Here is a 23623-nt window from a genome sequence, read left to right on the forward strand (position 1 = left end):
TCTCAAACTATGTATGCATAATCACATGAGGAATATAGTACTTCTACCATTTATTGTGTCCAACAGGAATCAAAATCCTTCCGCATACATCTCTATATTCCTTGGAATCTCATTATTTTGATGTAAAGGTAGCAATATAAAAAAGAAAAATTTATCAAATTACCCATAAGAGAGAAACGGTTTAACACTTTGCCCATATCTTTTGATTTCATCATCATCATCTGAGTCTTATCTCAACTCTTTGGGGTCAGCTACATGAATCTTGTTCCACCATTCCACTCTATCAAGTGACATATCCTCAGTTATACTATATATCACCATATCTTTGCTCACTACTTCCACCCATGTCCTTTGGGGCCTTCCTTTTGCCCTTTTAGAGCCTTCCAAGTTGAACCACATCACCCCTCCAAACCGATGTTGTTCTAGAATAATATTCATGCGGCACACGATGAGGCCACCTAAGTCTACTTTCCCTCATTTTATCGCCTAATGGATCTACCCCTAAGTTCCCTAGAATGTATTCATTCTGAATTTTATCCTACCTTGTCTTGCCACTCATCTATCTCTACATCCTCATCTCAGCTATATTCATTCTATGGATGTTGTTTATTGACCACCAACATTTCGTACCATACAGCAGAACTCGTCTTACAGCCGTCCCATATCTTTTGATTTAATTTCAAAATTCCACAAAAAATAACAACGTCTTGATTTGGAATGGTTGCAAATGGGTGAAATGTTAAATAGTCCATCTCGTACAGATATTTTGATAAATTTCCCTCTAAAAAATTCAGAACACTACTGCAAATGTGAACACTGAATGAAGGCTGATGGATAATTCAGAATGGTTAACAATTTCAAAAAAAATTCAGAACACTGATGAAGGCTGACGGATACAAACAAAATTTACACAAGGACAACAGAAAACTATTGCAAGTGTGAACTGAGCAAATTCAACTCACTTTTTTTCCAGAATTAATGGTTAGTTGCAAAGGATCAACGCTGCAGCTACTTTCTAAATTGTTATGAGACTTATACCAATCCCAAATCTTGACTGATGCATCATTGCCACCTGAAACAATGAACTTTCCTATCTCCCCAAACCTTGAGAATGCCCTGGATAAATAATAATGAGTTAAGGAAGACAAATAAAAAATCACATGTCAAAAAATTAGAGAACTCAGAGACTTACACACATGATACTCCAGCTGTATGACCTCCAGAAGCATAATCCAGTTGCAATCCTTTTCCTTGGCTCTTATTTGATGTTTCAGTAGTTTGTCTTGGTATCAAGTTGCTTTTTGATCTGGACTTATGGGTTTTTTCCTTTGAACCAGAAAGCTCAGATTCAATGTCAATTACATCAATCACACCATCACCTCTTGCTACTGCACAAACCTTGCCTAATTTCTCAGATGTGGTTTCCTCAGGAACTGCTATTGCATGAACAAAAGCAGGATTGCAAAATTGACCAGTATTACTACTACTTGAATGTTTGCTTTGAAAGTCTGGCATACCCGCTACAGAAATTCAAGCAAAAACCCAGCAACTTCAAGGTCAATATGAAAATAGAGCCATTGTTTTAAGCTGAAAAATAGCAGCTCAGATCACCACTACGGCATCAATTAGAACGCAGGATAAATGTGTAATTGCAGGACCAAAAAGATTAACAATTTATGTTATACAATATGACAATTAGTTGTTAAAAGACTTATTATGACTACCTGAAAATACTACATACACACACTTTACTCACAAACATGTTCATGTAAATATTAGAAACTATTGAATGAATGATATTATGATAGTAACTCCTTTTTCCTGCTGGCAATGAATAATCCTTACCTATTCCAACTAATGGCTATTCGCAATTTGTCATGAGATTCAATGTAGTAAAATGCAAACAGATTAACTGTCAGGAAATAGTTTTCACCCGCATTTCTGCCGTTTATGCTAGAGTGATATTCGTTTAAATTGCTCACATGACTTTTGTACGTCATTTTTGACGTACTTACATCCCTTGTGCAAATAAAGAGAGAGCCAATGACAACCTGGTCCTACTGGTACCCAAGACACCGCCAGACCAAGGGAACACTGCAAAATAAGCTTAACACTAGGCAACCTTGGAAAAAGTACCATCATGCCACAAAGAGACCTTACAGCTACAGCCTTGAGCTAGGGGCTTCAAAACAATAGCACACCACCGTCGTTGCATCCAGAACGTCGAAAAAACCCTAGGGACCAAATTTGGGTTCAATCAGACCTCCCAGGAACATTCTGGGCCCAAAATACCTCGAACGGGTAGGTCATATATTATCGCAGTGTGGCCTCACCGAATCAGTCCCCAATCATGGAGGTCGTGATCTTCACATCTCAGGATGACCTGTAAACACCCACATGTCACTCTTTTGCAGTCAGAGCAAGCTCAAAATCGGACACAAGATAGGTCTCGACGACCCTGTCATTTTGACTTATGGCACGCGTCGTGACATGACCCAGAATCAAACCTTTTTTAGAGAGAAAATGAGCCCGAAACCATGGAAATCAGAGCTTTTGAAGAAAAGACATCTCGAACTTCGTGAAGCAATAAAATCGAGATCTGTACATCAGATCATTGTAAAGACAGGTCCGATGGGACCGTATCACGAAGGGCTACAAACTGGTATAACTATTACACCTAATCTAAGGTCAGATAAATTGCAAATTTCAAGAATGAAGAATGCAACATCACCCGGTCGCCAGAATCCCTTTTTTTGACGATCTCTAGAAATCAAAAAGTACTGCAAGCAAGAACCAAAACGGATAGAAATTGGTGCAAAACGTCTGTGGAAGTCTCCTCTTTAATTTGCAATCAAAATAAAGGCTCGAAACGTCATGGATTGCATTGCATTGACGGCCAAAAGTTCACGATATCGCTGGATTTCTACCTCTCAGGAAAAAATCCGCCTCAAGACTATTAAACGACATCAAACTCTTTAGAACTAAATAAGCATCAAGACTACGATGATCGATCGTCTCAATCACTGTCACAACATCCGAAAAAAACTTCCAAGATCTGGCAATGACAAAAGGCCCCTCAGAGATGGATGGTTTCGTGCGCATTTTGGTCATTATTCCTAAATTCAGGATTTTATTGTAATTTCTTTTAATTGTTTTTCAACTTAGTTTTGAGCATCCACCCCTGTTCGGTGGGTCCTCTATATAAACAAGCTTATGTCAATTGTAAAAAGGCCAGATCATTCATTAATGAAATAGAGGCATTAAGCTCGTTTCTACTTGTCTTCTGTTCCTAACCACCCTTGGATCCAACGCCAAAGAGAGAGAAAACTTTCCACAGAGAGAAACTACCCCTAGCCCACCCTAGTCGCACGGCTTCGTTCTCTATCTCCCTCTTCTTTGTTTCTTCTCTCTCTTCACTTGTTACTTGCCCCTCGCAGTAACCTGTGCCCGTGGAAAAAAGCGCAGTCCCATCTCTTTCCCCCCCTTCCATCTCTAGCATAAACGCAGCAAACCTGCGGCATCACATAGCGTCCCACTAATCGACATATGCTCGATTAAAAACCTTTCGAAGTCAGCCTAAGGATTCCAACCCTCGGACCATTGCTCTAACTTCCTCTCCGTACAGTCGAGTTGAGTCGTGAGAAACGCATACACTCTCTCCCTCAGTCACTCGGGAGGAGTCTTTCTGAGACGATAGTCGAGAGAGTTCTAATCCTTCGGTTGCCCAGATCGCCCGAGCGCATAGTGTTTGCGCGAATAGGGGGGATCCTCGTCACCTTTCTCTCTTATCCCTTCTATTTGTCAGCCAGCCCTCGTTCAAGGGCGTCACAATAGAGAAGTACAATCAAATCCACATTGCAATTTCCAACGCGAGAGAACGAAGCGACATGTTAAAAAAGCCTGAGGAGAGTCCGTGTCCAAACAGCACTGGCAGACAACCGGAGGGCTTCGTAATTGTTCTAAGAGGGCAAACTACCCGGGTGTGTCCTAAACCCCAAAAACGACGAGGTAAGCGCCTGAATGCACCCCATCGTAAAATCTTTCTCTTTGTTGGTTCCTATCCGCACATAGGAGATCACGCGTGTGCACACTCACAAATGTGCAGCATGCACGGACCCTCTGCGGTTGTTTGAGAGAGAATTTTTTCCACCGTATGCGCGAAGAAAAATCAGGCCCGACCAATGACGACCATCATGTATCCCAAGATATACAACTAACGGTATACAATTTCTTCTAAGACTAAAACATGATTGCATGCTAGCAAATTTAAGCGAAAATGTTTACGGTACGATAGATACTTCTAATTGTAAATCCGATAATTTGGCCTTCATTTGATTTGATGAGGAAAATTAATACATTGTAATGAAATATTACTAAAGATGCCATACCACTAGACGAAGTACGGTTTTCCATCACCTTCTACTGCTCATTTGCCCATTTTCAGATTTGATTTGGAAAGGAACCAGACCCCTCCTTGTTTTTATATGTGCTCATAAACGAATAGTTTTTTATACTTTCCAAAAAGTATACATTGACATGTGGTTAAAAAATGAGTCTATAGTGGACATAATGGTAGTTATAAAACTAATGGGCAATGCATGACATATGTAAATGTGTAAGTTGATAGGGTAGAAAAGTTGTCCATAAAATAAATGACAGTTTTATTAAATAAAATGACCGTCACGTAACGGGTTGACAATTAACACCCATGATATCGGGTTTCCAATTGTAATAATTAAAAATTGTCACAAAGACAGAAATAACAGAGCTTATTTAAAAAATGAAGGAATTAGTGGTCATCATTTTTAAAAAGGAAGACGTTATTACATAAAGAAAATTATAAACAAGGTTGAAAAAATGGGCATCTTGAAATGAAACAAGGCTTATTTCAGAAATAACAGCTCATATTTCAAAAATGAAGGAATTAGTGGTCATCATTTAAAAAAGAGGAAGACGTTATTACAGAAAGAAAATTATAAACAAGGTTGAAAAATGGGCATGATGAAATGGAACAAGGCTTATTTGCTTCCTTTAAAAAGGGAAAATAATAGAAGATTGGAAATAAATGGAAAATGTGGACAAAATCATTAGGAAATGTTTGATAACAGATGTTTCATTTTTTTTCTGGAAAAAGGTGACTTAATAACAGCTGTTATTTCTGCTATTTTGAAGATAATGGCTGTTATTCCCATTCTTTTAAAATGTTTTCAAGTATTATTCTATTAATATGAGAGAATATAAAGAATCATCCCATGCCAAAATTAATCATGCCAAGCCCCCTTCCTCTTTTCAACTGGATCTTCTCCCCTGAAACTTTCCACTTCTCTCCCAAAAGACCCCATGTCATACCTCAATCTCTCCCTCCCTCCCTCCCTCTCTCCCTCCCCTGCCCCCCTTCCCGTAAACCCCATACCCCCCTCCCCCTTCCCTCCCTCCCTCACTCAAGGTCTTGGCACCCTCTCTCTCTCTCTCTCTCTCTCCCCACCCACAAAACACCTTCCTCCTTACTTCGCATCTTCTTGAACTCCCAAGTCAAAACCAAGATGCCACCGCTTACTCCTTTCTGGCAATCGTGAAAGTATTCCGGATCCTTTGTGGGCATTCTACCACGACACGAACCACATCTATGAGATTTTTAAGTAATAAGAATTCTTTGTAATTTGCAATTGTTATATTAATTAAGGTAGAGTGTGTAAATTACATATATAAAAACAATTTTGTTAAATGAATCTATGAGATTTTAAGTAACAAGAACTCTTTTTTGTAGTTGTAAAATTAATTCCAATGGAATGTATATTTTTTTAAAATAAGCTTAAAAAGATGTGTACTACAGTATTTGCCACTCCAATAAATTCGCCTTTATATTATGGTAATTTTTTATAATATTTTTTAGGACTTAATATTCTATTGTAGGGTTTAGAGATGACAAAGAAGAAGAGTTCAAATTTTTGTGGGAGGGAGATGACATGTGGCATTGATCGCCTCAATTTTCACCAAGCAAAAATTGGAGGTAATGTACAGCCATGTGGCAAGGTGCATGTGGTTGTCAAGGAGCAATTCCACAAGGTGACGGAGATACCCAAAGGAAAAAAGGTACAGACACTGAGGGTTCTTGAGGATATAGGGATAGAATACTGCTCACCAATGTATATGATGAGGCAGAGTTTAAAGCTCAGATGGAGCAAGCCAGGAAAGCTAGTATAGCAGACTTTCATGAGACATGAAAATCGACGAGATGTTTGCTAGACGGGTAGGAACATCTAGCAGTCGCACTACAGAGCCTATAGTATCTCTCGAGCATGTGGTACCTGGCATGGAAGGGTGTGGTCTTGGGCTACTTAGATCAACTTCTAGTAAACTAAGACGGTCATTCTCATCATGGCATACTGCTACAGACCAGCCGTCTACTACTTATTGACCCAGTCTCGAACCCAACCTAGACTCCATCCTAATCCCAACCCCCAACCACAACCCTCTAGACGTGACCCCCATAGGCCCCAATATCATCAGACTAAACTTAATCTCCCATAAGGGAATATACTTAAGGAGATCATGAGGAAGTCAATTGTGAGGTGATTTTATCACACTGCCACCCCATTTCACACACGCAGGTTCCCATATTATCAACCCATGGTAATCAATATAGTTGAAGCTGGCTCGGAAGTCAAGACTCCAGCGGCAGGTGAGCAGGGAAGCTCCTTGATGATGAGGTTGGCTAAGAAGAATTATTAATTCGAGATTATAAGCAGTCATGTGGTGATTTTGGTGTGACGATTATGTCACATGGTTGGCTGGATGGGCGAAGGAGGCACATAGTGAATTATTTGGTATGTTGCCCTAAAGGAACAATTTTCCACTCTGATGTAATTCTTTCCCACAAGAAGTGGACAGGAAGGCTCCTATTCATAGTAGATAATGAGGAAGACAAAGTAGTGCAATTGATTACAGAAAACCACAAAAGTAAAATAAAGGCAGAGAAGCTCCTAATGGAAAAGAGAAAGCATTAGTTTGGACCCACTGCACTGCCCATTGTATAGGTCTAATGGTACAGGACATTGGGAAGTTGAAGGAGGTGAGCAGTTGTATAAGGAAAGCGAAAACGGTTACGAAATTTATATACAACCACTCATAATAGCTCTAATGCTATAGGATCTAGGGTTTTAAAAGAATTGTAGATTACTTTCCAATTTTAGATTGCTCTATGACCACCCAATCAAAACCACAATGTATTTTTGGGGCTGGGTTCGTGTCACTTGATTCGAGGTCCGCAACACTTGGCTAACTCAAAATCACCAATTAAAAACTCTAAAATCCACTTTTCATTAAGGTTTTTAGAAAATCTAAGGCAATGAACTGATAGTGGGCTGCAAAATAGCTCTAAACCTCTTTTTAAGGCCTTAGTGCCTCCCCAGCAATTAGACAAAAAAAAAGAAACAACAATTTGTTTACGCCGAAGGCAAAGTACGCTCTAAATAAACACTGGACTCACCAAGTTTTTATAAACTTGAGGGAGTCGAAATGGAACCATCGGGGTCTCTACAAAGTCCTGGGAGATTCAAGTCAGTAGCTCGGTCCAATAGTTCAGGCACATCCAGAACCCACAGGCTGCTGGGTCCAAATGACTAGCCCTGGACGAGTCCTAACCCAAGTCATCAAGTTCTTAATATTTATTAGATTGTATTCGCTAGAAGTTAAGGTGTTGTCTCATAGCATCAATACTTCGTGTGCAGAGTGGTGCTTGAGCAACACCCACATGTTAAGCGAAACCAATTAAATGGCTACTGCCCATCATTGGTATATGTGCACTATAATAATAGGTCGTTGAGTAGAACGCAAACAAACTAGAATGGCAAGTACAAGAGATGGGATGCTAACCCTAACGAAGACCACCTCAAGTAGGACATGGAGACTTTGGCAGTGTTAGATGCGTGCTTCAACGGTCATATGACAACTATATGCTTATTCCCTTTCTATTGCCAAGACCTAGCATTTTTTTTTTATAACTGTTAACATTGTATTACTTAAGAGAGTAAAAGTTTACAGGATGTAGGACTGAAGGCACCCTCACGAGGTGACTAACAGTAAAAAATACATTAGTTGTCCATTCTTGGTATAGGCCTATAAGATTCACCCAAGTTACAAGATTTACAATGAGATTTACAAAAATAAAAACTGAGTTGTGGCTTGCTCGTATGAAGACGGGCTATGTAGCACGGCTGTGGTCCTGAACAAAAAAGGAGTTGGACCTGGCCTGGATATCCATATGTAAGTTAGCTCCCTCCTTCAACAGTAGATCTGCGAGATTGTTGGACGTCTTCCAAGTAAGCTGCCACGAGACACTTGTATCCCTCCAGATATGGGAAATTTCATCAAAGATGGAGGACAGCTGCCAAGGTGGAGGGGACAAGCCTCTTGCCCAAGATATGGTGTTCAAGGAATCTCCTTCCACAATCAGTGTTGTGCCCCAGGATGGATTGAGGTTTCTCAAACCCAATAGTAGAGCCATAGCTTCTGCATATTGGGAATCATAGATTCTGAGATGCACCGAAAAGATGAAGAGGATGTTACGCTGGCAATCTCTGAAAATACCCCCTACACCTGAAGGGCCAGAATTACCTAGAGAGCAGCCATCGAAGTTATGCTTGATGCTGCCATCTGGTGGTGGTTGCCAGTTGTTAACTCTTAAGGGTTTGGAAGGCCTGTGGTTAAGGATATTTTTCCATTGAGAGAGAAGGGTGTTCCTAGAAAGGCCCGAAAAAGTCTTGTGATTTGAAGCCCAAAAGGTGGTCAGCGAGACAATCTTGTGGAAGAGAGCTGGCGGTAGTAGCTGAGCACCATTGAAGATTTTGTTATTCCTTTCCAACCATAAAGTCCAAAGGGTGGCAGCCACAGTAGCCTTCCATAATGATTTTCCAGCCAAGGGCCATTGAGAATCAAAGTTGTGAGTGATCAAAGCACGAACCGTGGGTGGGGGGGGTGACCCATTGGATGCCAAAAAGTTGAAGCACATGGGACCAAAGATTATGGGAAAAGTCACAGAGGATGAAAAGGTGGGGGTTAGTTTCCTCCGAGCAAAGACATAAAGCACATCTGTTGGGAGTGGAGAGGCCTCTTTTTTGTAATTGGCAACTGTGAGGGCTCTTTGAGAGCAGGCAATCCAACTAAAAAACTGAATCTTTGGTGGGGCGATACTGGACCACACTTTTGACAAGATACAGGTGGGATTGAGTGGGAAGGTTGGGGGTTGGGTGAGAATTTTGTAGAAAGAAGCTACTGAAAAGAGGCCTCAGGGGGATAGGCTCCATACAATAGTGTCAGTCCCAAAAGATGGGAGGAAATGAGAGGAAAGAGCATGCAGAAGTTGTTGGAACTGAATGCTCTCATCATCTGAGAAGTTTCTACGAAAAGAGGGACTCCAGGTTCTCCGGCCACCAGAGAGAGGTATTTCTTCGGCAATGGGGGAGTTTTTGTCAGAGGAAAGTGAAAAGAGGGTAGGGAAATCCTTGCACAAGGGGGATGTGCCAAGCCAATGATCTGTCTAGAATTTGACCCTGAGGCCTTCTCTGGCATGGAATCTAATGTGCCTTCTGAACTGTGGCAGTGATGAGGCTAAGGACAACCACACTCCTGACGCCTTTTGTTTTTTAATCCTCTCTGGTACCCAAATTTCATCCTGTATATTGTATTTGCTACGCAACACCTGAGCCCAGAGAGATTCAAGTTGAGTGGTTAGGCACCACCACCATTTGCCTAAGAGAGCAGTATTATGTTTTCAAAGGGTTCGAATCCCTAAACTCCCTTGCTTTCTTGGTAGGCAGATGTTTCCCATGATACAAGGTGGAATTTGGTCTTCTCTGCCTGGCCCGACCAAAGAAAGTTTCGCATAAGTTGTTCTATGCGGTTGGCCACCTGTGTTGGCATCTGGAACAGGGACATGAAGTAAACCGGGGTGTTTGCCAGAGTAGCCTTGATCAGAGTTACTCTGCCTGCTGGGGAGAGATATCTGCCTTTCCCAATGGCAACGGGCCTCTCTACTTTGTCTAGGATCTGAGACCAGAGTCTTTTTTTGGGTTTCCCCAGCCCCAAAGGAAGGTCCAGGTAGGTGGAAGGGAGATCTTCTACTTTGCAGTCCCAGTTTAGGATGAGGGCATGAACCTCGGCATTTTTCATGGCAACCCCCATCATTTTGGACTTCTTCATGTTAACTTTGAATCCTGTAGCTTTCTGCAAGCACAAGAGGAAGAGTTTGAGTGTCTATTTCCTCTCGGGAGGCGTCAAGGAAGACCAAGGTGTCATCTGCGTACTGTAGGTGTGACACCGTGGGACCCTGATTACTAGTAGTGAAAGTAAAGAGGAGGTCAGACCGGTCAAGGCAGGAGAGAGATCTAGAGAAGACTTCTGCGACTATGGCAAAAAGGAAGGGGGAAAGGGGATCCCCTTGGTGAAGCCCCCTGTGAGCTGGGAAGTAGCCTTTCGGTGACCCATTAAGGAGCATGGATAGGGTTAGAGTAACATCCCCTCATCCCTGAAACCCATTCTCACCATGGTTTCTTTCAGGATGGATCAGTCGAAATGGTCATAAGCTTTCTCCCAATCTATTTTAAAAATTAAACGTTGTTCCTTGGCTAAATGTCTCGAGTGGAGACACTCATTAGCTACCATCCAGAATCTACCTATCTTGAATGAAAGCAGATTGGGAAGGAGAGATTACTGTAGGGAGGACTTGTTGAAGTCTAGAGGCAAGGACCTTAGCCAGAATTTTGTAGATCAAGTTCAAGAGGCTAATTGGTCGAAAGTCCTTGATTTCCTCAACCCCTTCGACTTTAGGTACAAGGGCAATGAAGGTGGCATTAATGGCTTTATGGATGATTCCCCTTTGGAAGAATTCTTGGAAGAAATTGAGGAAGTCAGAACGAAAAGTACCCCAGAAGGTTTTGAAAGGTTCAATCGGGAAACCATCTGAGCCTGGGGCTTTATCAATGGCAAGGGCATTTAAAGCTTGTAGGACCTCATCCTCTGAGAAAGGTTGCTCTATTGAAGCTGCTAGGTCCTCATTTAAAGGCAGGAAATCAAGATCAGCCATTCTAGGCCTCGGGCCAGTGTGGGTAGAATATAGAGTTTGAAAGAACTCTACGATGGCGTGTTCAATTTGTGCTGGTTGGGTCAAATAGCTGTTGTTAACTTTGAGCACCGAGATGGTGTTGTCACTTCGACGAGAATTAGCAATATGATGAAAAAAAGCAGTGTTATGGTCTCCCACTTTTAACCACTTTATCCTAAATCTCAGGAACCAGTAGATCTGTTCTTTTTTTAAGGTGGACAGGGAGTCGAGTTTGGTTTGGGCCCTGAGGTTAAGTTTCGAGGTGTCAAGGGCTCTGGATTCTTCCAAGTGGTCAAGACATTGGATAGCGTCCAAGAGGAGTGATTTGGTTTGAGAGTAATTGCCAGGTAGGGCTTTGTTCCAAGTTTTGAGGGAAGCTTTAGGAGCTGAATTTTAGTTTAAAGTCTGTATCCTGCTCTACCCCTTACCTGAGGTGAGAAAGAGTCTCACCAGATAGGCATCAGAGTAGAGAGGGAAGCCTCTTCTAGCCGGGCTAGTTCAAACCTGAAGGGTTTTGGCCCTCTTTGTACAGTGTTGGTATCCAGGAGAATGGAACAGTGGTCTAAAGTAGGTTTGGGTAAGGCCAAGGCGAGGGATCCCGAGAAGAGCTCGTCCCAGTTGCTAGAGAAAAGGAAGCGGTCAAGTTTAGAGAGGGAGGGATTAGGAGAATGGTTAGACCACGTGAATTGACTTCCTTGAAGAGGAATATCAATAAGTTCATTCTTGGTGATGAAATCAGCGAAATCCCTCATGTCCTGGGAGATGGAGGTAGAAGTATTTCGCTCGTGGAACCATCTCGTGACATTGAAGTCTCCTCCCAAACACCAAGAAGGGTGTGGTAGAGCTGCAACGTGGTCCAGTTCAAACGAGACTCTGTGTTTGAGCGAGGAGGAGTTAGGCCCATAGACGGCCGTAAATTTCCAAGGGGAGCCGTCCGGGATACTAGAGAGGAGAATGGAGACCGAGTAGTCCCCTAAATGTGAGGAGATGAGGGTGTGTTCCAGCGGATTCCAAACCACCCAGATGACTCCTGAAGCACCCTTCGCCGGTAGAGCCACCCACTGGGTAGGTTTTTTACCCCAAATTTGACGTATGAGCTGCAAAGTGGGCTCTGGTTGTTTGGTTTCAACTAGGACCAGAACAGTGGGGGAATGTTTGAGAGAGATGTCTTTGACAGCGTTCTTCTTGGACTGCTGTCCCAGTTCCCTAATATTCCATGTAACAATCTTCATGGAATAAAAGAGGGAGGGGGGGATGAAGCCAACTTGGAAGACCTCCTGAGGCAAGAAATAGAGGGGATAAGGTAGGCTTGTCCTGGAAGGAGGGGGAAGAGAATAGGCAGAGTAATTCTCTCTGGCCTTTGGGTCTTACCTTGAACTTACTTTGCGTGTCTGCGGTGAGGAACTTGTGAGCCGGTCCTTCTGATCCGTCATAATGGAAACCCATGATTCTATACATTTCCTTCATTTTGTCGTCAATGATTAAGTTCCTATCACCAGCTGCCTCCTCCTCCCCAGGACAGAGGGGGGGTGGAGGGTGAGGGTTAGGCTGACTTGGGCCTTCGGAAGGATCTTCAACTGGGAGCAGCTGCATATCAGGGCTGATAGGGGGTAGAGATCAGAGGGTAAGGGAGGGAGGGGTTCAGGAGGTGACCCAGGTGTAAAGATAGGGGGGAGCACAGAGACAGGCTCGGTCACTAGAGATGGGGTGGGGGAGAGAGCCTAAAGTGAGGGTGGAGAAGTGGCTGGGCAACTGAAGACTGGTCCAAAAAGAAGATGGGCTCCTAGTAGGGCTCGGGGGGTAAACAGGCAAACTAAAAGCTTGTTGGGTCCCAGGGAGCTGAGACAAAGGGGGGGACAAAAGGGAAAAGGGGAAATAGGCGAGGTAATGAAAAGTTTGAACAGAGGAAAGGGTAGCAAGAAGGGCAGAGTGGGAGGAGGGCCAAGTGAAGTGAAGAGAGTTGACCCTGGTAAAGCTAACCAGGTGAGGGGTGTAGGAAAGATAGGGAGCCAACATGGAGGATAAGGAGTTAGTATCCGGGGGGGAGAGGTCCCAAGTTTGGGTGGTCACGATCCTTGGGAGAGGAGGTTTCTGTCCATAGAAAAGAGGCGAAAGGATATCGGAGAGGCAAAGAGGGTGGCAAGTAATGGTAAGCGAAGGGAAGGAGGGGGACAGGGCCAGAGAGGAAGGGGAAAGGGAGAGGGAAGTGGAGCGCTAAGGCGGCGAAAGAACCTTCTCTGCTAGGTCGAGCTGGGGAACAGAAAGGCAAGGATCAATTGGATCGGTGTAAGAGATACCGGGAAGCAGGGAAGGGGTCGGCAGTAGAGCAAGATGAGAGAGGGGGGCAAGCAAGGTCATTTCGTCGGAGGGGGGAGAGATCGGGGGCGGCTCCGGTGACTGATGATCAGAGGGGGTGCTCGAGCAAGACAGGTAGCAGGGGGCTATGACCGAGGGAGGGAAGGTCGGCGACAGGTGGGAGGGAGGTGATCGAGGAGGGAGGGAAAAAGGTGAGGGGGACAAGTGGGTGGCATCAGTCGGCACTAAACAAGTACCATAAAGTGATGTCGGTGGACGAGTTGAAACCGCAGGCGACACGTGCACTGGGGAAAGAGAGGGAGCCATGTGGGCCGGGGTAGGGGAGAGAGAGGACAGGTGTACAGGGGGCATCTATGTCGGAGAGGGGAGAGAAAATTCGAGGACGGGCCAAGGTCAGACGGGATGCCCGAAGAGAGGGAGAGAGGCAACAAATCACTCTGGGCCTCCTTTCCGAGTCGACGAGAAGAAGGGGGGGAAGTGAAAATGGGCAGGTCAGGGGGGTTTGCTCCTGGGGAAGCGGGTCAGGGGAGACCTGCCCACTACAAGGCGGGGTAGGAGGAGGCGGTTGAGCCGAAGACTGGATCGGCAGATGGGGCTGGAAAACGCGGTGGCAACCGTTGGCATCAGATTGATCTGAAGGCCGTCCTCAGTCGAGCTTTCTTGGAGACCAGGATCCAAGAAGCAGACTCGGCGTCCTTTGATTTGCCAGGGTTGGCTTGATGGAGGAAAAGGGAGAAGGAGGGGAGGCCAGAGTCCAAAAAGTCGAGATTGGAAAGTAGAGGTCGTCTACTTCGATCCACAAAGTTCTGGGAATAAGACTGGGGTCCAAAACTTCCGCCAAGACTCGTATTGAACCTTGGGGAAGGGTTTTAATCAAAATCTAATGTATCGAAATGAGGGATCCACAAGCAGCCGCAAGGCGCCGAAAAGTTTCAGGTGTCCACGCTAGCAGAGGGATGTGGTTGAAAGTTAACCACACTCATTGTTTCCTAAATGACCCCTCAGAGGGCGACCATGGCCAAAGGCAACAAGAGGCTCCGTGGACGGAGAAGGTATTGGAATCCTGAAGAACGAGTTGGGCGCAACTCGAAGAGGGAAAGGAGAAAAGGATTTCGCCATTTGCAAGGCGGTTGCATGTGATGTTGGATTCCTTCCAGTGTTTTTGTGCGGCCCTTTCAATTCCTCTAATGTTCTGGCGTCCAGGCTGGAAAAGACCAATTAAAGACGCATGCAACTCGGGCTTCGATTTTTTAGTCTCTTCTAGATTAATGGAGATACAAAAAGAGAGGAAAAAGGACCTTTCAGAAGTAGGTTTCCTTTGCTCTTGTTGTAGCAGTGGGGAGTTGCAGGGGGCAGTAACCGGCTTAGAGGAGGCTACTACCTGAGAGAAAGAGGCCTTAAGAGGGGGGCAAGAGAGAAGGGTAGAGGAGAGAAGGGTAGTGGTGAGCAAAGATCTTAGGGGAGGAGGGAGAGATGGAGAGGACGGTAGGGTTCTAGGGTAGATATTGTAGATGTCGATCCAGCATTTTGGAAGGTGAGAGGGGAGAGGACGGGAGCGAGACGGCATTGAATTGAAACAAGCCCCTCCACTACCTCGAAAAAGCCAATGACCTGGAACCATCACCTTCTTTGGGAGTCATCTAGGCCAGCCTCCACGCACTCAAGGTTCATCGTCATTGTCAGCTAAGGGGATCCTAGCCGCTCAAAGGGGCAAATGACAAAAATTGATTTGAGCATGTTTATGATCCCGTGCTCTCTCTCTCTTTCTCTCTCTCTCTCTCTCAAAGGGGCAAACGACAAAGATTGATTTGAGCTTGTTTGTGATCCCCTGTTCTCTCTCTCTCTCTCTCCTCTCTCTCTCTCTCTCTCCACTCCATTTATTGAACAGGGTATACAGTTGATCTGTGACCCCTGGATGCCGAAGGCATCCTTGGGTGATCTTGTAGTTCCTACAGGGCCATATACTATCTATTATTGGATTTATCAATCCTTTATACTACAATGAGTAAAGAGTCAAATGTTTTGGCAACTCCTTGTTGGGGGATGAATCCATATGATTTTGAATCAGAGCTCTAGATCTTTCTTTCTCCCTCATAGTAACAATATCTCTGGGTTTGCAGCAATAACTTCTCTATCAACCAATCCAATAATGTAGGACCATTACATGGTTACATTTAAAGTTTGAAGTCCAGGCATAACAAGGTACTCTTTCTACCACTGTATTAGTAGAGATGGTTTCAAAACGAAGAGTTGGGAATTTATCCGATATAAAAAACTCATATCGATAGAATAACTCTCTCTCTCTCTCTCTCTCTCTCTCTCACACACACACACACACACACATACAAAACATGATATACGCTTTCTCTTTCTCCCTCAAGCTTTTGGAGGTAGTCAGGGGTTCTAACAATGAAAATTAACTCTCTTAGATTGTTATTTTGTTTTTCTTTATGGGATTTTTGTTACATAAACTACACTCCGTGACTATAAAAAATTATATAAAATGAGCATATTTCTTGTTCCTTTCAAAAGAATACCAATCGGAATTCTTGTTAAAAATTATTAATTATAATTTATTGTATAGTTTGCACTCCTGACCTAGGGAATAAACGTGTGATTATTGCCCGCTCATGCACCCAATAATCATTGGAGATGGATTTTCAAAAGCATGCCAATCGTGAAGTGACATACTTTTGACACTTGAAGAGGTGAGCTGTTGAGGCATGCAAAAGGGTACAAAAAACGAAAAAAAAAAACAGAGGACTCATTGGAATGATGAAGCATGAATAATTGAACTACAGAGAAATTACTATGCAGCTCTGCTTGTGCCACATTAATGGCAAAAAAAGTAGTGCAATAAAAACTGAAAAGAACAATATGAATGATTATTTGGGAAAAGATAAAACAATTACAAACAGTATAAAAGCTTTTATTTTCCGAATAAGGGCATCTATATATATATATATATATATATATATATATATATATAGGAAGACACTACAAAACGCCTATGGGCGAAAATGAACAGTATTTTCCCCCACAAGCTCGTCGCTGTTTTTTTGGACGGCATAGATTAAAGATCGTCATAGACATAGCATATCCATGGCGGTCCGTCATGGATATAGCATATCCGTGCCGAAATTTTTTCATGCAAAATTGACGCAAAAAATATACGGGGACCGCCACAGCTCCCGTAGGTCCGTGGCGGTTTTTAGGCAAAACCATCACGGACATAGCATGTCCGTGACAGGGCCGAAAAACTGTAGCAATTTGCCTATAGGCGTTTTAAGACATTTCCATATATATATAGGGCAATGATTTCATGCAACCGTTCTATAGTAATATGATGCAATAACCTTAAAAAACCATCTTATGGCCATTTGTTTGATCCAAATTTTGAAATATACACTCTTTTCATTTTAATGAACAATCACAAAAAAATAAAAAATTGAAAACACAACCTAGAAAGTATTTTTTAACCTAATTAACATAGGTCGTTCATTTTGTTGAGATGCTTAGATAGGCCTTAGAAGGATTATTTCATTTCCAATTTTTTTGGATGGCTTTATTATCATTAGATGAACAATGTTAAAAAAGAAAAAATGATTTTGAGTTTATAAAGGCTAAGATCTTGAAATTCACAAAATAAATGGTCCAGATTCATTTTTGGAGGGGACTAATTTTGACCATATCTAGGATCCAAATTGAACTTTTTTTTTTGGGGGATTGATTATTGAGATGAAGAGAGTGTGTGTGCAAAATTTGGGGTCATATAAATACTACAAACATGGTTTTCTAGAAGTGTCTTTGCATTGGATCATTGCTCAATATATATATATATAGGGAAAATATCTCCATACCCCCAGTTTTTAAGTTTCATTTCTCACTAGACCCAAAGTTTTAGAACATATCTTGATGCATGGAGATACCATGGATTATTTCTTATAACCCCCTAGACCCACTTTACACACTTTGACTCTCTTTTTCTACCCTGGACAAATTTTAAAAGATGTCTTTTTATTACCCACCTCTCTCTCTGTTTCTCACTATCCATGTGTGTCCCAAACCCCTCTCTCCATTTTTCTTGCCTAAGTAACCTCTCTCTCTCCATGTGTATGCAAACATCCACCGACTCTCTTTCTCCCTCTACTTTCTCTCTCATCACGCGGCCGAGGCAGCCTCAAAAGATCGGAATTTAAGTTAACTAAGCTCTTAGTCTGCGGTAGCTTCCTCTTCGTTATTCGATCAAAATCCTGAATTTGACCTCTCCTGAGCTCCACTTCAAATAAAAGAACATTACAATCTTTGTTCATGGGCTTCAAAGAACCAGGATAAAAGTAGTCCTGATCTATCTCTCTACCATGAAGATAGAAAACCAGTGAACCATCTGATTCACTAATGATCTCAAACACAGGGGCCCAAAGTAGAGGGCTATTGAAGCCTTGAGGACCGAGTTCTTGAGAAATTACACGACAAGCGACTAGAGAGAGAGAGAGCCCCACAAGACATACACCACATTCCCAAGCTCTGGGTTCTGATGAACCCACATTCCAATCAGAGGCCTAACACTAGGAGAAAACGACAAAGGGCTTTATAAGAAGCCATGGATTTTCTCCATAGGATCAAATCCTCAGCTTTAAGAGCACCCAATCTCTCGCACTGAGAGAACCAGACCTTATCAGAAATGGCAAAACCAGTGACGGTTTTGCAACACAAGCTAAGGTTACAGACATCTCTGGGGCATAGAAATTTTGATATTACAGCGAGCACATCGTCTGGTAACGTTTGGAGGAAGCTCGAGCTTCAATATTCGGAATCAAGCTCTTCATGGGTTCCAATTTCTAGAGGACCACCATAGCTACGAGAAGGAACTGGCTTCTCTCATAAAGGGCAAGTCATGGCCGCCATGTTCTACAGTCGAACCAGCAAGAAGAGCCTCAAAGAAAACCCATCAAAGAATTGTGCATTCGGGTTTCAAATTCTAAACAATTATTCACATTTCATCAAATTTATAGAGGAACCCATCAAAATAAAGTTTCAAATTTCAATCTCTCTCTCTCTGAAACAGTGAACCCTGTAAACCTACACGAAAGAACACTATCTTCTTCTCTAATCTCGATTCAAAAAGAAATACCAATTCATGCAAGACCTGAAGAAAGCCACAAACTATGCCTTCCACTATAAATCCAAAAACTACCCAAGATTCAGCCGCAACTGGAAAAGTGACCCAACTCAAGGTTCTCTCTCTCTACCTCACATTGATCTACTCCAACAAAACGAGATCCAAGTCTTTAAACTAACCATGATTTTATAATCCTACTTCCTACAACTCCATACCCACAATCATGGGTTAGACCACCATCTTGCAAAAGCTCAAAAACAAGAGAGAGAGATAGAGAGAGAGAACCTAGAGAGAGAGAGAAATAAAGTGAGATGAAATGAAAGGGACCTCTGGTGTAAGAAATTGTAGAAATAGGGCTCTTCAGAGCATCAACGGCTTTATATAGAAAAAAGATTGAATTCCACCGTGAGCAGCCAGCGATTGAGGTACCGCAATATTTTTAATGGTGGGTTCATGGCCCACATTCGTGCGTTTTAGAGAGAGAGAGGTTACTTACCCAGAAAAAATGGAGAGAGAGGGGTTTGGGAAACACGTGGAGAGAGAAAAACGGAGAGAGAGTTGCGTAATAAAAGACATATCTTCTAAAATTTGTTTAGGGTAGAAAAAAAGAGTCAAAGTGTGTACAGTGGGTCTAGGGGGTTATAAGAAATAATACATGGCATCTCCATGCATCAAGATATGTTCTAAAACTTTGGGTCTAGTGAGAAATGAAACTTAAAAACTGAGGGTATGGAGATATTTTCCCATATATATATATATATATATATATCAAAGAGAGAAAATGAACTTTTTTCTAATTCCAAGATTCAATGATTGGATGAGACAAAATTCAGTGCACAATGAGAATGCGTGTCTTAAGATTAAAATGAGATAGACAATGGCAAGTAACCCTAAAACTAAAACTTGTGCACAATCCAGATATATGCAAAGCACACAACATGCATACAATATAATCCCATTTCGACCATCCTTGATCCTCCACATTGCAAAGGAAACACTTGCAAGTATTAGTTTTTAAGGAACCTAGGAGTTGCATGAAATATTACCGTAGTAATAATATAAATAACTGGACAGATAACAGAAATTTTATTTACCAAAATCTAGATTTTTGCATGGCCTTCCTCTTGAGAAGTTCCAGATCACAAACTTTGCATCTAATCCACCAGTGAGAGCTGCCACAATAATTGCAAAAAGAAAATAAACCACACTACATAGATTTTGAAAGTACTAAAATTACCAGACCATGTCATATTTACTAAAGATAGCGTCAACACAAGAACCAAAGAGACTCTACATTCCTTTCATATCAATCATATACAGTGGAAAGAAATAATGCATGTCAGAAAAGATAATAATTAAATATAGCAACATCCACAAGAAAGCAATGGCTCAAACATTTTTGAAACATAAAACCATTTAGACTTCCTTGACTCAAGCACACAATACCCCTCAAAAACTGAATAGACATATATAGAAGATTTTTGTTTTTTTTTTTCTAAGCTGAACAATAGAATTCCTTATGCTTACAAGTGGATATTATGCTTGACACATTCGACCCAAAATCTATGCTTGACACATTCAACCCATGTTATGACTAGGGGTAGCAACAGGTCAGGTATGAATCGGGTCCTACTAAACTCGGACCTGGACCCGAAACATTACTTGTGGACCCGTATCCGACGGGTGTAAAAAAACAGTACCCAGACCCAGACCCGAGAGGATACTAAGGACCGGGACCCAAACCTACATCCGAGCTTTATAGCTTTCTCTTATGGCTTTAGGTGTTTGATCGTGAACTCTCCTGCCTTTTTTATAGAGCTTACACCCCCATGACTCTATTTACTTCTTCGATGTGGGATTAATCCCACACACTCATGGAGAGAGAGGGATGGAGTTAGAGAGAAACAAGCATTATATTTATTTCCCTTTCGGCATTTTCACTATTATAGCACGTGAGCATAGGCAGTTTCAAGTCACAATTTGGCAAGTGAGCTATAATGGGAAAGTTTCTTTTTGTCCAAGAAACATGCTGTCAATGGCAGTGTATAGCCATAATGGCATTTTGTCTTTTCTCCATTGCTAGTCCTACACCTCACGAGCGTCACTTTATTGGGTGGTGGGTGAGAGGAGGTAAAGAGAGAGAAAATATTGTGGTTACTTTGTGGGTTGAAAAAAACTTTCAGTCCCACATCCAAATATTTAGAAAGATATGGTGAGAGAGTTTGTTATAAAATGAAGGGTATCTTTTTAAAGCGGTGGGGAAATTCAAGGGTCCGGGTATCCATCGGGTCAGGTATACCAATACCTATACCTGAACCCGAAAATATTCGAGTATGCACTTTTGGACCCGAACCCTAACTTGGACCCATACCCGGACCCTAGTCAGGTATACCCGTCAGGTCCTGGTCAGGTACAGGTCCATTGCCACCCATAGCTATGACAAATCCAACCCATGTTATGACACATCCAATCGATGTTATGCTTGACACATTCAACCCCAAATCTATGCTTAAGACAATCAACCCATATTATGCTTGAAACATTCAACCCAAAATCCACCTTACAATGGAAATGTCTAATTACATCGGAAAATTCTTGATAAAATTGTGTGCAAACCAAAATGTAGGGGTGGCAATAACCCGTACCCGACCCGGACCCAACAGGTATACCAGACTTGGATCCGGTTATGGGTCCAAGTTTTGGACCCGCAGGTAGGGTCCCGGTCCAAAAGTGCATACCTGAATATTTTTGGGTAGGGGTATGGCCATTGGTATACCCAACCCGACGGGTACCCGGACCCATGAACATCCCCACCTCTTTAAAAAGATACCCTTCATTTTATAGCAAACTCCCTCACCTTATCTTTCTAAATATTTCGATATGGAACTAAAAGTTTTTTTCAACCCACAAAGCAATCACAATGGTTTTTCTCTCTTTAGCCCCTCTCACCCACCACCCAATAAAGTGACACGCTTGCGGTGTAGGGCTGGCAATGGAGAAAAGACAAAATCCCATTAGCATGTTTCCTGGACAAAAAGACACTTGCCCTCATAGCTCACACGCCAAAATGCCAATGTGACTTGAAACTGCCTATGCTCACGCACTATAATAGAGAAAATGCCCATTCTCCCAAGAGAAAATGAATATAATACTTGTTTCTCTCTCTAACTCCATCCCTCTCTCTCCATGAGTGTGTAGGATCAATCTCACATCGAAGAAGTAAATAGAGTTATGGGGGTGTAAGCTCTATAAAAAGGGCAGGAGAATTCATGATCAAACACCTAAACCATAAGAGAAAGCTATAAAGCTCGGGTACGGGTTCGGATCTCGAGTCCTTAGTATCCTCTCGAATATGGGTCTAGGTATTGTTTTTTGTTTTACCTGTCAGGTATGGGTTCACAAGTAATGTTTCGAGTCCAGGTCCGGGTTCAGTAGGACCTGACCCATACCCAACCCGTTGCCACCTCTACCAGAATGGGATTCCTTTTAGTCATAACTTCACTAGATAAACAATAGAGCAAAAGGGGGACAAATGTTGCAAAAGAAGGGACACAAAAACAGAGGCTATATGATAGTATATCTTCAGCCCCAATATATCTACCACTTAAATTCACCATACACAAACTGGTTTCTTTTAGGTATTCCATAGAAATTCTGGTTGTTTATATTAAACTAATAGTGCTATTATTTGCTAAGCAACCGCCTCCGCCCTTAATGTGTGGGATATATTTGTCTCTCTCTCTCTCTCTCTCTCTCATACATACATGCATTCATATATGCATACATACATTTATCGATTATTACACATAATTTATGGGGTTTGTCTAGAGTTAACAACCCCTCAAAATACAAAAGTCAATATTAGAATGAGTTGTGATGGGTGCATTTATCAAAAAATCATTACTTTTTGTTCAAAAATTATATTTTAATGGCAACTTAATCATTAAAGATACATTGAAAATTTTCACAAAAGTACAATAGTATTTTAGAAGTTGTAGTCCTAGAACTTTATTTAGAGAAGTCAAAGGTTTAGATAAAGCCGAAGCTCTAAACAATCAAATTAGAGCCCACCTCAAAACTTTACAAGTAGAGATTGTTTTGATGCACAAATATCCTCAAATCGATCATCTCGACATCAAAATTCATGGATATGAGAAAAAAATGGATCTCAAGTTTCGGAAATAGTGCATCTTATAATGCATTTTTGGACCGTCAATTTTCAAGTTTTGAAGTTTTCATAAATCTACTCGATCTACATTATTTTTGAAGCTTTAAATTTAATAATTAAAGATGAACATATATTTCAAGGCTATCACAAAAATTTCCAATATTGAAACCACATTTCTCGAAATTATTTAAAGGTGCACTTTACTTTGATTGTTTAGAGCCTCGGCTCTATACAAACTGCACCAGTTAAGGAATACCCTAGCCCTTTAGTAATAATTTCAACTCTACCCTTATAAAGATGACAAATGCATTCCTTGTCTTTTAATGATAATTATACATACACCCTTACTTGATAAGCAATCCACCACAAAAAATAATTTTTTTAATAAAGAAACTACATAGTTAGTAAATCCACCCTTCATAACTTATTTTAATATTAACCTTTATAATTCCAAGGGTTGTGAAATGTGTGTGTGTATGTGTGTATATATATATATATGGGGTTTATCTAGATGTAACAACCTTTCAAAATACAAAGTTTAATATAAGAATGAGTTGTGAAGCGTGTATTTATCAAAAACTCATTATTTTTTTAAAACAAATTATTTTAATAGGTACATTATCACTAAGTAAAGATAATTCGACATTTTATAAAAGTAAAATAGTATTTAGGAAGTTAGTGTACTGTAACTTTATTTGTAGAATACCCTTGTCCTAGAATACCCTTATTCAGTAGTAAAAATTTCAACTTTATCCTTTAAGAAGATGACAAAAGTACCCCTATCTTTTAGTGACATTTATATATATACCTTTACTTGATGAGAAATATAACACATAAGGTAACACCTTTTAAAAAAAAATCCTCAGTTAGTAAATCCATCCTTCACAACTCATTCTAAGATTAACCTTTGTATCTT

General features: G+C 41.6%; 1 protein-coding gene across 11 annotated transcripts in view; it reads right to left on the reverse strand.

Annotated features, from left to right (window-relative positions):
• Positions 1-23623, reverse strand: part of LOC18425636 (Transducin/WD40 repeat-like superfamily protein) — a 66575-nt gene that overhangs the window by 1279 nt on the left and 41673 nt on the right. For 6 of the 11 annotated variants that reach the window (XM_011631062.3, XM_088855036.1, XM_088855038.1 and 3 more), the window contains 3 exons: positions 19634-19711; positions 1193-1520; positions 963-1116 (listed from right to left, as the gene is read on the reverse strand). In XM_011631062.3, the coding sequence (XP_011629364.1) occupies positions 963-1116; positions 1193-1520; positions 19634-19711 (560 nt within the window). The remainder of the gene's footprint in view (positions 1-962; positions 1117-1192; positions 1521-19633; positions 19712-23623) is intronic. The other 5 variants (XR_016046984.1, XR_016046981.1, XM_020662116.2 and 2 more) reach the window with 5 other exon arrangements.

The sequence above is a fragment of the Amborella trichopoda genome, chromosome 1 (genome assembly GCF_054954075.1).
Source record: "Amborella trichopoda isolate Santa Cruz 75 chromosome 1, AtrichopodaSantaCruz75HAP2 v2.0, whole genome shotgun sequence".
Classification (NCBI taxonomy): Eukaryota; Viridiplantae; Streptophyta; class Magnoliopsida; order Amborellales; family Amborellaceae; genus Amborella; species Amborella trichopoda.